At 39.5% G+C, this 14203-nt stretch overlaps 1 protein-coding gene across 1 annotated transcript in view; it reads left to right on the forward strand.

Annotated features, from left to right (window-relative positions):
* Positions 1-3905: 3905 nt before the first annotated feature.
* Positions 3906-14203, forward strand: part of Anxa13 (annexin A13) — a 55482-nt gene continuing 45184 nt past the window's right edge. Inside the window, exon 1 of the mRNA XM_013032224.1 lies at positions 3906-3921. Within this exon, the coding sequence (XP_012887678.1) occupies positions 3907-3921 (15 nt within the window). The 5' untranslated portion in view covers position 3906. The remainder of the gene's footprint in view (positions 3922-14203) is intronic.

Genomic DNA, 14203 nt, shown 5'->3' on the forward strand with positions numbered 1-14203 from the left:
GGCACTGTGGCTCAAGTGGGAGAAGGCTAGCCTTGAGCAAAAAGAAACTTAGAGACATCACTCAGGTCTTGAGTTTATAAGCCCCAGAACTCCCAAAACAAAACAAAAAAAAAACAAGGGGCTCCGAAGGTGGCTCAGTGGGAGAGCGCTTGCCTTGCATGCCTGAGGCCCTGGGTTCGATTCCTCAGCACCACATAAGCAAAAGAAAAAAGCCTGAAGTAGCACTGTGGCTCAAGTGGTAGAGCACTAGCCTTGAGCTGAAGAGCTGAGGGACAGCGCCCAGGCCCAGAGTTCAGGCCCCACGACCGGACCCAAAAACAAAAACAAAAGAACAAAAGAATAAGTGAAATCAAGACTAAATCCATATTGAATTTTAATTCCATATTTGAAGATAATTTAGCATAAAATAGAGATGACATCTTGAATCAATAGAGGAGAAATGACCATGAATTAGGTAGTAACTATTGAAGACCAATTAACAAAAGCTAAGTCAAATCCTTTTCTTCCTGAATGCATATCAAAAATCAGTTCCAAATGGTTCAAAGATATAAGCCTTAAAGAATTAAAATGTACAAGATTGAGTCATCTTGATACAAAAAATATTTTTCTAAGCAAGTGAAAGAAAATACTGATGTGTTTGAATACGTAAAAGCTAACACCCTCTCTCCACACATATACACATACTCAAGACATAAACAGAGACAAAAGGCGAACAAAACAACGGAGGGAAAATCATTGTTACACTTGAAAAGGGCCTATTGACTTAAAGGTTTTTACTTATTTTTTTTGGGGGGGGTCCAGTCGTGGGGCCTGAACTCTGGGCCTGGGCACTGCCCCTCAGCTCTTCAGCTCAAGGCTAGCGCTCTACCACTTGAGCCACAACGCCACTTCCGGCTTTTTTCTTTTTGCTTATGTGGTGCTGAGGAATTGAACCCAAGGCCACAGGCATGCGAGGCAAGCGCTCTACCACTGAGCTACCTTCCTAGCCCCTGACTTAAAGGTTTTTACTAATAAAAATTAACTAGTAACTCAAAAGGACAGCCAAGAACTCAGGGCATTATTGAAAAGAGAGAAAGAGAGTATGGAACATTCTTGGAATCCAGACATTTAGAAAGTTGAGGCATGAAGATCATAAATTCAAGGCCAACCTGGGTTATGTAGTAAGGCTCTACTTCAAAAAACAAAAACAAGCAGAAAAGGAAACACTAAGGTCTTGAACAAGAAAACCATAGTTTATGAAAGTGGCTTCTAAGAAATGAAATATAGGATGGGAAGGGGAAACACAGGAGGAGGCAACAAAGCTGGAGAAGAAATGTACTCATTACCTTGCCCGTGTAATTGTAACCCCTCTGTATAGCATTTTCACAATAAAAAAAGAATGTAAAAAAAAAGAAATGAAATATATTAAGGCTATTAACTAAGAGGGATGGAAATTACAACGTGAAATAATCACCTTTCTTCTTTGAAATTCACAGAACATTTTAATAATGATGTGTGGAAAAGGAGTACTAGCATGTGATTGTAGGGGCTGTGAATTATTTTCTTTTGAAAGTAAATGCCATGGATCAGTTCGTGTTCAAGAATGACAAGAATGGATAAAAAATATATACAATGGAATTTTGTTTATCTATCAGAAAAAATCAAATTACATTATTTATAGAGAAATGGGTGGGCCTGGAAAAAATCATATTGAGTAAAGTTAGACATGCTCAGAGAGGAAAAAGAGCCCATGTTTTCTCTAGTATGTGGAAGTTAGAGCTAAAACTCTAAACATATATGTAAACTCATACAAGGCAACATCCCTATATACATGATCCAACTGACTAAAGTATGATACAGGCAAGAGTGAGATTCATGCGTATAACTCATTTGAGCAGTTAACAAGCAGTTTAATAAAATAAATACCAGAAAACTAAAACATGTCTTGACTGGAGAAAAGGTGGGGAGCTAAAAGAAAGATGGCAAAAAAATGGATAGAGGAATTGGGTGAATACTGTCATAATACTCAATGTACATACATGAAAATGGAAACGAGGAGACGGGTGAGGATAGGAGAAGGGAAAGGGTAACACTGATCAAGATGACTTGTACATATAAATAGACATGTTTAATCGAACCCTTCTTGTACAACTAGTTTCAGGTAATAAAATAAAATAGAAAGTATGGTCCATCTGGGTACCAGTCAGTGGTTCACACCTGCAATTCTAACTACTCAGGAGCCTGAGATCTGAGGATCATGGTTTGAAGCCAGCCCAGGCAGCAAAGTGCATGAGACTCTTATGTCTAATTGACCACCAAAACTCCAAGGTGGAGCTGTAGTTCAAGTGGTAGAGTGCTAACCTTGAGCACAAAAGCTCTGGGACAGTGCTCAGGCTCTGAGTTCAAGCCCCAGGACTGGCACCAAAAAAAAATGGTCTAGTGGTTCAGATTTTTGTGTCTCCATATTTATTCCTTTGTGGATGATAACCTGGAAATATCTATTGGCATTTCAAGTATTCTTTGGTCAGCAATTCCACTTCAAAATTTTATTCAGTTTACACAAGTAAACATGTGTAGAAAATATTCAAGCAAAGGACCAAAAGCAACCTAAACAAATAGTAATGGTGGACTAATTAAATAAGTCTTGGTTTACTCTCATAATGATCACTATGCTTATGCTGGAAAGAAATGTGCCAATATCAGATATCTCTTTACTATAGGAAACATGCAAGGCATGGAACCATGCATTGTAAAATAATTAATTAATTAATATAAAAAATCGTGTTGAGAAGAAAAAGACCAAGACAGATAGATAGATAGATGAGTCTGGGAGGTCAGTAGCCTTACTTTTCATAGTATCTTTTTTCATTATTAGAAAAAAAATTACTGGGGCTGGGAAGGTGGCTCAGTGGTAGAGTGCTTGCTTTGCATGCATGAGGCCCTGGGTTCGTCCTCAGCACCACATAAGCAAAAAGAAAAAAAGCCAGAAGTGGCATTGTGGCTCAAGTGGTAGAGTGCTAGCCTTGAGCTGAAGAGTTGAGGGACAGTGCACAGGCCCAGAGTTCAGGCCCCACAACCAGACCCCCCCAAAAAAAGAAAAAAATTACCATGTAAACATAGCATCGTTGGAATTTATAAAATATAAGGCTCTGCATTTTATCTTCACCCATTGCAAAAACAAGCTAAAACAAAACAGCATCCAACTAGTGAAAGTTATGGTCTAGAGCAACTCAATGAAGCTATGACATTTTCTGTGTAGCCAGGAACACAGGCTTACACCCAAGACCCCCATCTCAAAAAGCAGGGTTTAGTAGAGTGCCCCTCTTATTCCACTTTCAGGGATGCCTCTGTCATCTTACTTACAAGGAAAGCATAAACAGAAGGATCAAAATCCAGATCACCTGAGCAAAAGGAAAAGTAACAAAGCAAAAAGGTCTAGAGGTATGGTTCAAAAGGTAAAGCACCTGCCTAGCAATTACAAGGGCTTGAGTTCAAACCCTACTTCTTTAACAAAATTCTCCATAACAACAATAGGAATATTCAGTAAGATAGTTTAAATTTTTCAGCCTATTAGTTAATACTTTCATGAGTAAGAGAAAACCTTAAACACGCACAATATGGAAAAATAAATCAATGATCTAGAAACGAGGCCGGGACAGCCTTTTGGTTGTGAAAAGTTATTTAACCTAAAGAGCTTCAACTTTATTAGTATTTTGTTTTAAAAAGATGTCTTTCCAAGGCAGTTTAAACACCTTCATCCTATTCATAAAGCTCACCTTTATCTGTCCATCCCAAACAACGTATAGAAATCCAATTCCAAAAGTTACTTATTAAACACAAGAGCTATTAAGCTCTCAGAAAGGCATTATAAACTTGGTCAGCTGGAAGACTGATCTCTCTTAATAAAACACAGAACAGAACACCAACATGGGCAGCCATCATGTGAGTATTCATTTTGCCTTTGGGAACGAGTTTTAATTTTGCTTAGTCTGGAGGGGAATTTAAACTACGAAATTATGATTGATAGTGCCATAATTTATCCCTTTGATTACTGTTTATTGCTGTGTTTAGCAACAGTATGCCAGTTGTTAACTACATCTGAGATACATTTCTTCCAGTTAGCTAAAAGTCTCATAGGAAAGGCTCAGGAGAAGTATTTGAAATAGTAAACTGCATCTTGCAGAAAACAGCAAACGGTTAACCTATATTTGTGAACTGCATAACTAAAGCTGTTAGGTATGTCAACATTGTATACAACAGAGTTGCTATCAAAGGCAGATTCAAGTGAAAACTGCACTCAGATTTAAAAAAATACCCCTATCAGGCCATATAATTTGCATTGAAGGGTGAAAATATCCCACTATTGTTTCTAAATAATATCAAACATCTAAATATTTGAAAATATCTATAGAATATTTGATTTTTGAATTTTATTGAATATTTCATTGTTGAATATTTTATTGTTCATTAAAAATGTCTCAATTTGTGAATAGCCCATGTATAAATTTGTAATCTCTAAGAACTGACTAAATCATTATTTGGAACCAACTATGTACAAAAGACTTAACAGGTGAATCTTGACTTTTTTACACTGAACTATGTATATCCAAGCTATTCCAATAAAATTTTTAAGGACTTAGGGCTGGCAAGGTGGCCCAGAGGTATAGTGCTTGCCTCGCGTGCATGAGGCCCTGGTTTTGATTCCTCAGCACCACATAAGAAGAAAAAAGCCAAAGTGGTGCTGTGCTCAAGTGGTAGAGCGCTAGTCTTGAGCTGAAGAGCTGAGAGACAGCATCCAGGCCCAGAGTTCAGGCCCCATGACTGACAAAAATAAAAAAATAAAATAAATGAATTTTAATGCCTTTAAACCAACTATAGCTTTTCACAGCAAAATGATATGTTCTATGTCTACTAAAAAGAAAAAGAATGAAACTACCTATGAACTATAATTTTGTTTAAAAGGCGGTTCCTCTGCTACACTGGAAAACCACACTGAGCTGCTTACAAACTTACAAATATTTTCTTCATGAGGTATTATTTTTGAAATCATTCTTTTATACATAGCATTTCTTTTTTATCTTTTTTTCTTTTTTTTTTTGCCAATTCTGGGGCTTGAACTCAGGGTCTGGGCACTGTCCCTGAGAGTCTTTTGTTCAAGGCTAGTGCTCTCTACAACTTGAGCCACAGTCTCACTTCTGGCTTTTTTTCCCCCTAGTAGTTTATTGGAGATAAGAGTCTCACAGTCTTTCCTGCCCTGAGCCAACTTCAAACCATGATCCTCAGATCTCAGCCTCTCAGTAGTTAGGATTACAGGCATGAGTCATCAGTGCCCAGAGTACACAGCATTACTAGAGCAGCCAAAACGATGAGCTAGCTATTCAGGATGTCTTCTCCAAAACAGCTCTACTTTTATTTTTTATTTTTTTATTTAAAAAAAATTTTTTTGGGTCCAGTGGTGGGCCTGAACTCTGGGTCTGGGTGCTGTCCCTCAGCTCTTCAGCTCAAGGCTAGCACTCTACCACTTGAGCCACAGCACCACTTCCGGCTTTTTTTTTCCTGCTTATGTAGTGCTGAGGAATTGAACCTAGTGCCTCAGGCATTCAAGGCAAGCGCTCTACCACTGAGCCACCTTCCCAGCCCCAGCTCTACTTTTGAAATACTTGTAAAATCAATACAGATCTCTCAGGAGTGAGCGCTGATTGACCAATGTATTGCATTTTCTATCTGGGCTGGCCTTGAACTGTGATTATCAGATCTCAGCCTCCTGAGTTGCTAGGATTACAGATGTGATTCACCACCACTGGGCTACCATTCCTTTAGAATGAAGTGTTTGATGTACTAGGCCATTGAACATGTACATGAGGAATGAAAACACTGGAATAAAGTAAATGTCTTACAAAATACTTTCCCAGCAATGTCTTAATATAAAATTTATTAAGTTGTTAATTTCATTTCATTGAGGGCCCAGCACACGACTCACATTTATAATATCAGCTACTCAGGAAGTGGAGATTGGGAAGGTTGTAGCTTGAGACAGCCTGGGCAAAAAAATTAGTGCTATTCCATCTCCACATATAAGAAACAAGTGTGGTGGTGCAAATCGTACTTGTAGCTACACAGGAGGTGGAGGCGGGAGGATTGTGGTCTAAAGTCAGCTCTAGACAAAAGCATGAAACACTATATAAAAACAAAGAAAAATGGCTTTGTCTATGGCTCAAGTGGTAGAGCATCTCCTAGCAAGCTCAAGACCCTGAGTTCAAATCCCAGTACCAACAAAAAAAAGCTGCTTGAACATGCCAATCTAAAACTACAATGCTACTTTTAAAATTTTATTTTCTTTATTGTTATTGTAAAAGTGACATACAGAGGGTTACAATTACTTAGGTCAGATAAAGAATACATTTCTTTTTGAGCTATGTCACCCTTTCCCTCATTCTCTGACAGTTTTTCCCTCCCATCCCCACCCACAAGTTTTGTAGTTCATTTTCAGTAGTGTCTAGTGAGTATCACTGCTGCATTTGTTCACCCTTTGCTCACCCATTTGCTCACTTCTGTGCCACTTCCTCCTTTCCCAAAGACAGATAAATGAACAAATAAGACGAAAAGAAAATGAAAACAACAACAAATAAATCACTTCTTATTTCCATTTCCTGGCGTTCATTCCCATAAGTATTATAGAATGCTACTTTTGAAGCCACTGCAGAACAAAACAAATGTATAAATTAAGTATCAGTAAGATGCAAGTCAATGATAATCAAATGCATTTTACTAGCTTCTTATCATGTGTAATATTATCTCTGTGAATGGGTTTTTATTATACTATTTGAGTTTCAACAAGTCTAAAATAGGATGTGGTATGGCCTTTCAGTCCTAAAAGGTTTGCCTATTTGACCTACTGAGACATTTTTATATATTATACTCCCTGTAATGTTCTCTTGGTTCAAACACATGGTTTTTATATGAACTCTCCCTCTGTTCTTTATTCTTTTGCTGCAGCAATAGTGAGATGAAATTTGGCATCTATACAATTATAAGTAGAGATATAAAAGCAGGAATAGGAATTGTGAGCTAGCTCTGGTCATCATTGATGAGCCAGTGTGCTTTATATCAATTTTTAACTTAATATCAGCATTAAGTACCAAGGATATATCCATAGACTAAAGTCCATAGATAACTATTTGATAAATACTATTGTAAAGCTATTAGACAATTGCCCAGAAATACATTTCCCAGGGTATTATGATCTAGAATTCTAAGCAATTCTGAAAATGAATCTTGTGCTTAATGCTTCCTTTATTTCTTGTTTGTGATCATTGATAATTTTTTTGAACTGAAGATCTAGTGTTTGTGGCAGTGGCTGATACCTGTAATCCCATCTATGAATCTACTTAGAACTGCAGTAACTAAGATATTGGATTTTTTTTTTTTTTTGGGTCCGGTCGTGGGCCTCTACTCTGGGCCTGGGCGCTGTCCCTCAGCAATTCAGCTCAAAGCTAGCGCTCTACCACTTGAGCCACAGCGCCACTTCTGGCTTTTTTCTTTTTGTTTATGTGGTGCTGAGGAATCAAACCCAGGGCCTCATGCATGCAAGGCAAGCGCTCTACCACTGAGCCACCTTCCCAGCCCCCAGATATTGGATTATTATCCGTTGCTAAATCACACAACATTCAGAGAGTGTGTTTAGTCTATAGGGATGCCCAGTGAAGATCTCAGAAAAATATGTTCTTCAGAAAAATATGCTTAGGTTTAGCTAAATGGATCTTTACTTCTATTTTAGTGTGTGGGTTGTTTTCACAAGAATTAGTGTCTGGAGGGAAATGGAGAATGAGTTTATGTTATGATGGGCAGATGGCTATAGAATATAGGCAAGACAATGAGGAGGAAGCAAGACATAAGGGAGCCATTAAAACCATGGAAATAATCACAAACTCAAAAGCATTAATGAGTCAGGCATAGTGACTCACACCTGTAATCCTAGCTACTCAGGAGGTTCAGATCAGGAGGATCACAGTTCAAGGTCAGTCTAGGCCCAAAATTCGCAACACCCAATTTCCACCAATAGCTGGACATGGTGGTACATGCCTATTATCCTAGCGATCGCAAGAAGCACAAATAAGAGGATAAATATCCTTGTCAGCAGGGAAAAAGTGAGACCCTTTCTCAAAATTACAAGCTAAAATGGCTGGAGGTGTGTGCAAGTGCCAACCTAGCAAATATAAAGCCATGAGTTCAAAGTCAGATACCAAAAATAAGGAGGGACAAAAAGGAACTAATAATTTCTAGGAAATTATTTGCAAGCTGAAACAGAGGCTCTGGAAAGGACTACAGCTTTGCTATCCAACATGTGTTCCTTGGACTAGGAGAAGTAGCCACGTTACAAGGACATTGGTTTGTCAGAGATGCAGAATCTCAGACACACTCAGACCTCTGAATCCCATCTGCATTTAACAAAGAGCCTTGAGTCTCCTGCACAGCAAAGCCTTGAAAGCATGGGTCTGGGGAACAAGTTCTCCAACTTGCCTCACCTTGGACTTGCCTGGGGTGTGCTGACAGCTACTGAGGTCTGAGTTCTACCCGCAACGGGTCTGAGTTAATTGGTTTAGTGTCCTGAGCAGCACAATTTGTAGGTTCTCCCTAGGTGATTCTTTGAGGAACACCCAAATGGAGCATTCCACTAATCTCATAGACCAGCTCTGCTGACCATGGCTGAGAAGAATGGATGCTACTGTAAGTGTCCATAAATGAAAATCAATTTGTAAAGGCTACAACATATGGCCAGCGATCAGCCATAGTGTTGGTGAACATGCCAATTGCTTGTGCTAATATTTAGTCAACATAAATATTGTCTAAACTAGAAAAACAGTTTGGGACTTGTGGCAAGTAAACACAAGGTAAGTTTACCTAAAGGTGAACTAGAGCACCTGGAAGCTATGTGACAGGTGGGGACAAGGTCCAGATTCTTGAGAAAAGAAGAGAGGCTCTGGAGGCAGATAAATGTGTGGTTGGTAGTCTAGGGGGAAAGGCAAGGATGACATTAATCAAGTTACCTTGTGGCTGGGCACTGGTGGCTCACGCCTGTAATCCTAGCTATTCAGGAGGCTGAGATCTGAGGATCATGGTTCAAAGGCAGCCCAGGCAGGAAAGTCCGTGAGACTCTTATCTCCAATAAACCACTAGAAAACCAGAAGTGGCGCTGTGGCTCAAGTGGTAGAATGCTCGCCTTGAGCTGAAGAGCTGAGGGACAGTGCTCAGGCCCACAGTTCAAGCCTCACGACCGACATCCCCCCCCCAAAAAAAGTTATATTGTGATTCCCAAACTCAAAAGAACCACAACAAACCCCAAGCAAAACCAGACTAGACCGTGCAATCACACCTTCCATAGCAGGAAATCAAGTTTGGTGGGTATGAGCGGTGAGGAATGAATGGCATGTTGCTTGTGTACCGGGTACATGGGAATGCCTTCCAGCAATGGAAGACAAAACAGAGGAACATGAAATGGGAGAGTGTTGGGATCCTCTAAGTCAAGATATCAGTGGAATACTTGCGTGGAAGACCCAGCAAGTGACTCCATCTTGAAACTCAAGAGAGAAGTTTGAGCTAGAGGCAATTCAGAAGCATGAACTTTATGTTGTTCTTCTGAAAAATTAGTAGGTTTTGATGACAAGGACTACGGATGGATTTCAAAACAAAGGACATTTCATTATCAGCCCTAACAGGAAATTTGAAAGCACTTTAGTGACATCTTTAAGGACCCAAACTATGTCTGTCTCTCCATCTCATCTGTGGTCCATGTCCCCGCTCGCAGGCACATATATCAGTCACCTATCATTAAGAAAAAAAATCCTTCTGGAAAACTCCAGGCAAATCTCCCTTTCTACATCCCTGACCAGAACTGGTCCAAAGATCAACCCTAGACTGGCAAAGGGAAAGAAGATAGAGAGTTATAATTTATCTCTAGGACTGAGACTATTATCTTGTTCCCTCCTCTTCCTGGCCCTCTCCTCCTCTTTCTCTACTTCCTACTTCTCCTTCATCCTTCCTTCCTTCTCTCCCACCTTCTTTCTGTGTTGACTTCATTCTCTCCCATTGAAAATGAGCTTTATCTTTGCAATGGCACAGAAGGCAAAAGCACTTGGTTAAAGGGAGTTGGTTAATGTTTAGGCACTGCACATACTGTCCATTCTCCACTTAGCAACCCAAGAAAACACAGATGTCTCAGTGTCATGGAGTATTAGTTCCAGGAGCCCCTTATAGATAGTGAAACCTGCACATGGTCGACTTCCTTATAGATGTTGTTGTATTTGCACATAACATGAATATTCTGTCATGTTGCATAAATCATCTCTAGATTGCTTATTATACATAATCTAAATAGTTGTAGTACTATTTCAGAAATAATGACAAGGAAAATATCTGTGAAAATTTGGGAAATACTTTTGTGCTTTGTGTTTGGTTGAACCTGCAGAAACAGAGCTCAGAAATGTGAAGGACAAACTTATCTTCCTTCTCTCAGTATCTATAGATAAAAAGTCTGGGAGGATTCTAGTTGGTGTGGGTCATGTACCTAATCCTTGGATGATCTCTGTGATCAAGGGGGACCTTACCTGTTCTTGGGAGTGGGGATTTTTGCCTAAGCATTAGTGATACCTTGTAACTATTCTTTTTATTGACATTACCAGTAGTGCCATGACTAATACTAAAAATTTTTTGGTTACTGAGAGAGAATAAAGACCAGATTAGAGAAGAAAGAAGTAAAACGATTCATCTTTCAGGTGATGGGGGCTTGGATGATTATAGATTAAATAAGAAGGAAGTAGAACAATTCATCTTTCAGGTGATAGGGGCTTAGATGGTTAGAGTGAGCATTAAAAGGAAGAGTGAAATGTTAAGAATGAATTTATAAAGAAAAGAATTAAATAGGTTTAGAGCCAATAGGTTTAAGCCAATGCTTAAACACTCTAGGAGAAAGAATGACATTCATTGTTTTGACTGATTGAGACAGGAATTTGCTCAAAGGAATTTAGCTATTTTACCTTGCTTCCTTCACAGCAAATCAGAACTTGTTTGCACACTGTTGGTTAGATACCAGGATATCCCTCCTTGGTCCCAATAGGTTTTCTTTTCAATCTGCCCATTTACCTTAGACCCTCAAGGATTAAGAGTCTCAATTTTGGGTTCTGGTTGAATTGGCAAAAAAAAAAAAAAAGAACAAACAGCCCTTGGCAATGTAAGAAGGAAATGGATGATTCTTTTCTAATGAGAAATGTGCTTCATTTTTCATAACCCCTAATAGCATCGTTGAAAAATAGCCATCATATCCTGACAAACACCTTACCCTCCAAGCTCACTTTTGTCAATGCAATACAGCAGTAATCGGATATCTGGAAGTTTAATGCTCTTTAGAGGCTTCTAACTCCCAGAACAAGCCATGGACAACCTCAAAGCAGGCATTCCTCTTTCCTCAGACACAAATGTTGTTTCCAGGTAACGGATGTTATTCTGCCCCTAGCAGTAACTCTTAAGTTCTCAAGTCCAACAGAGCACTAAAGGGTCCCCAAATGAATCAACAGAGAGCTGTCAACAGAGCTCTGATGTGAGCGGTGCAGCTCACAGCCATCAGACTACTGACGAAGAAGCAGCAGGTGATGACAGCTTTCTCAGCTTGGTCTGATCTCAGCTCCAACTCTCCCTCCTACTTACCTGATCTTGCTACTCATCTTTCATATTTATCCTCTAAGTTATTTTGCAAAATAAACACACCAAAAAACACCACAAAAGATAGACATGATGGCCCACATCTAATCTTTCCTTTCATGGAACCTTACCAATAGGCTCCTGGAGATGGAGGCTTTGCCTTAGTCAATAGACATAGGCCATTAACCACTGGAAGTGCAGGTCCACTCAATTGCTCCTGGCCATCTTCCCAGTCACTTGTGTTAAGTAAATGACACTTCAATATATAAAGCTCAGAGTATAGCACATTCTAAAAAGTGACCCACCTAGACTGATTTGTATTTTTTAAAAAATGTTAACATGTGCCATATAAGCAATGTTGAGTGAAATTAAAAAGTTACTGGTTGATATAAAAGTTTCATTTGTTTTTCAGAACCTATAGTCAGAATATGTAAATAAGTCACGTGGTCCAAATGGATGTGTTCTTCCCTTCAGTCTTATTTGTCAAAAGGTAGCAATGTTCTACCTGTGTAGAGTGACAGCCAAAGCCTTAATAATCAGGCATGTCACTAAAAAAAAAAAAACAAAAAAACCCCACCAATTCTGTGTGTGTATGTGTTCTGGAGCTTGAACTCAGGGCGTGGATGCTGTCTCTGAGCTTTTTTTTTTTTGGTCAGTCTTGGGGCCTGAACTCTGGGCCTGGGCACTGTCCCTCAGCAATTCAGATCAAGGCTAGTGCTCTACCACTTGAACCACAATACCACTCTGGCTTTTTCTGTTTATGTGGTGCTGAGGAATCGAACCCAGGGCCTCACGCATGTGAGGCAAACACTCTACCACTGAGCCACTTTCCCAGCCTTGTCCCTGAGCTTTTTGCTCAAGCCTAGTACTCTACCACTTGAGTCACAGCTTCACTTTTATCCTTCTTTTGTGATTACTTGGAAATAAGTCTCATAATTTTCCTGCTTGAGTTGGTTCCAAACCATGATCCACAGATCTCGGCCTCCTGAGTAGCTAGGCTTACAGGCGTGAGTTACCGGCACTTGGCCCATCCATGTCACTTTAAAACGACAATTTTGCAACAGACAGCTCTGTAACATTGTCAGCAGCCCGCTAAGTGTGCAAAGCTCAGGTTTCCTAAACACTTTCCCAGCTCTCTAATCCACCCCCAAGATTAGTAAACTTCTAATCTAATAAGTGAGAATATCTAAGAGTAGAGAAATCAGCTTTGCTCCTAATCATTATGATCATAGACAGTCCTAGTAAAAACAGAGCCATAACTATGCAGTGAAATATCAAATATATGTTTAAATACATCCAACAGAGTATACTGGGGGAAAACTTCTATTCATTGGATTTACTTTTTGCTCACACAAGCAAGATTTTGATTTAAAATCAAAAGAAGCAAGACTTTTCATTAGATTGATTGTCCTAAGAAACATGCCCAAGAACCAATTAAGTGAATGAAACCAATATGTTACCCATCCCCCAAGATTGCTGTTTAAAATGCAAATGGCCCCTTGACTCTGTTTCAAACTCCACATCAGTCTCTATTAGCTATGTCTGAGGAAATTCACCAGGACATCTACATTTTCTAGCTCTGAATTTATGAACTTTAGTAGAATAATACTGTGTATGCTTCCTGCATGGCTTCAAAGTACAAATAAATAACCATTTAGAGGTGAAAGAATATCCTGACAGATAGGAATCTGGGGTTTTCCATTAACAAGTACGTGACTGGACAGTTGACTTAATGGCCAGATCTATTTCCTTATCCGTAAAATAGAAGGATGGTATACATTCAATATTTTCCAAACTTCAGGCTGAAGTACAACTTTCATGATTGTTGTCAGATACATGTGTCACTTGTTATACTAGTAGTTTTATTTATAATTACCTTTAAATCCATTCACTTCTAGATAACTCAATTTATTCTTAAAAGAGAAGCTTATATTGCTACCATAAATGGGATGTTAGCAACAGTTACTGAGAAAAAAAAACAGAATATATTAAATCCTAAACCAGGTGCCAGAGGCTCAGGCCTGTAATCCTAGTTACTCAGGAGCCTGAGATCTAAGGATCATGCTTAGAGTCAGCCACAGCAGAAAAGTCTATGAGACACTTATTTGCAATTAACTATCAAAAAGCAGGAAGTAGAGCTGTGGCTCAAATGGTAGAATGCCAGCCTAAACATAAAAAACATAACAGTGGGGCTGGGAAGGTGGCTCAGTGGTAGAGCACTTGCCTTGCATGCCTGAGGCCCTGGGTTTGATTCCTCAGCACCACATAAACAACAAAAAAAAAAAGCCGGAAGTGGCACTGTGGCTCAAGTGTACGTAGAGCGCTCGCCTTGAGCTGAAGAGCTGAGGGACAGCACCCAGACCCAGAGTTCAGGCCCCACGACCAGACCTCCCTCCCCCCCCCAAAAAAACATAACAGAAACAAGATGAATGGCCTAAAGTTCAAGCATCCATATCAGAAAACAAAAAAGAAAGAGAGAGGGAGAGAGAAGGAAGGAAGGAAGGAAGGAAGGAAGGAAGGAAGGAAGGAA

The sequence above is a fragment of the Dipodomys ordii genome, unplaced genomic scaffold, assembly GCF_000151885.1.
Source record: "Dipodomys ordii isolate 6190 unplaced genomic scaffold, Dord_2.0 Scaffold151, whole genome shotgun sequence".
Classification (NCBI taxonomy): Eukaryota; Metazoa; Chordata; class Mammalia; order Rodentia; family Heteromyidae; genus Dipodomys; species Dipodomys ordii.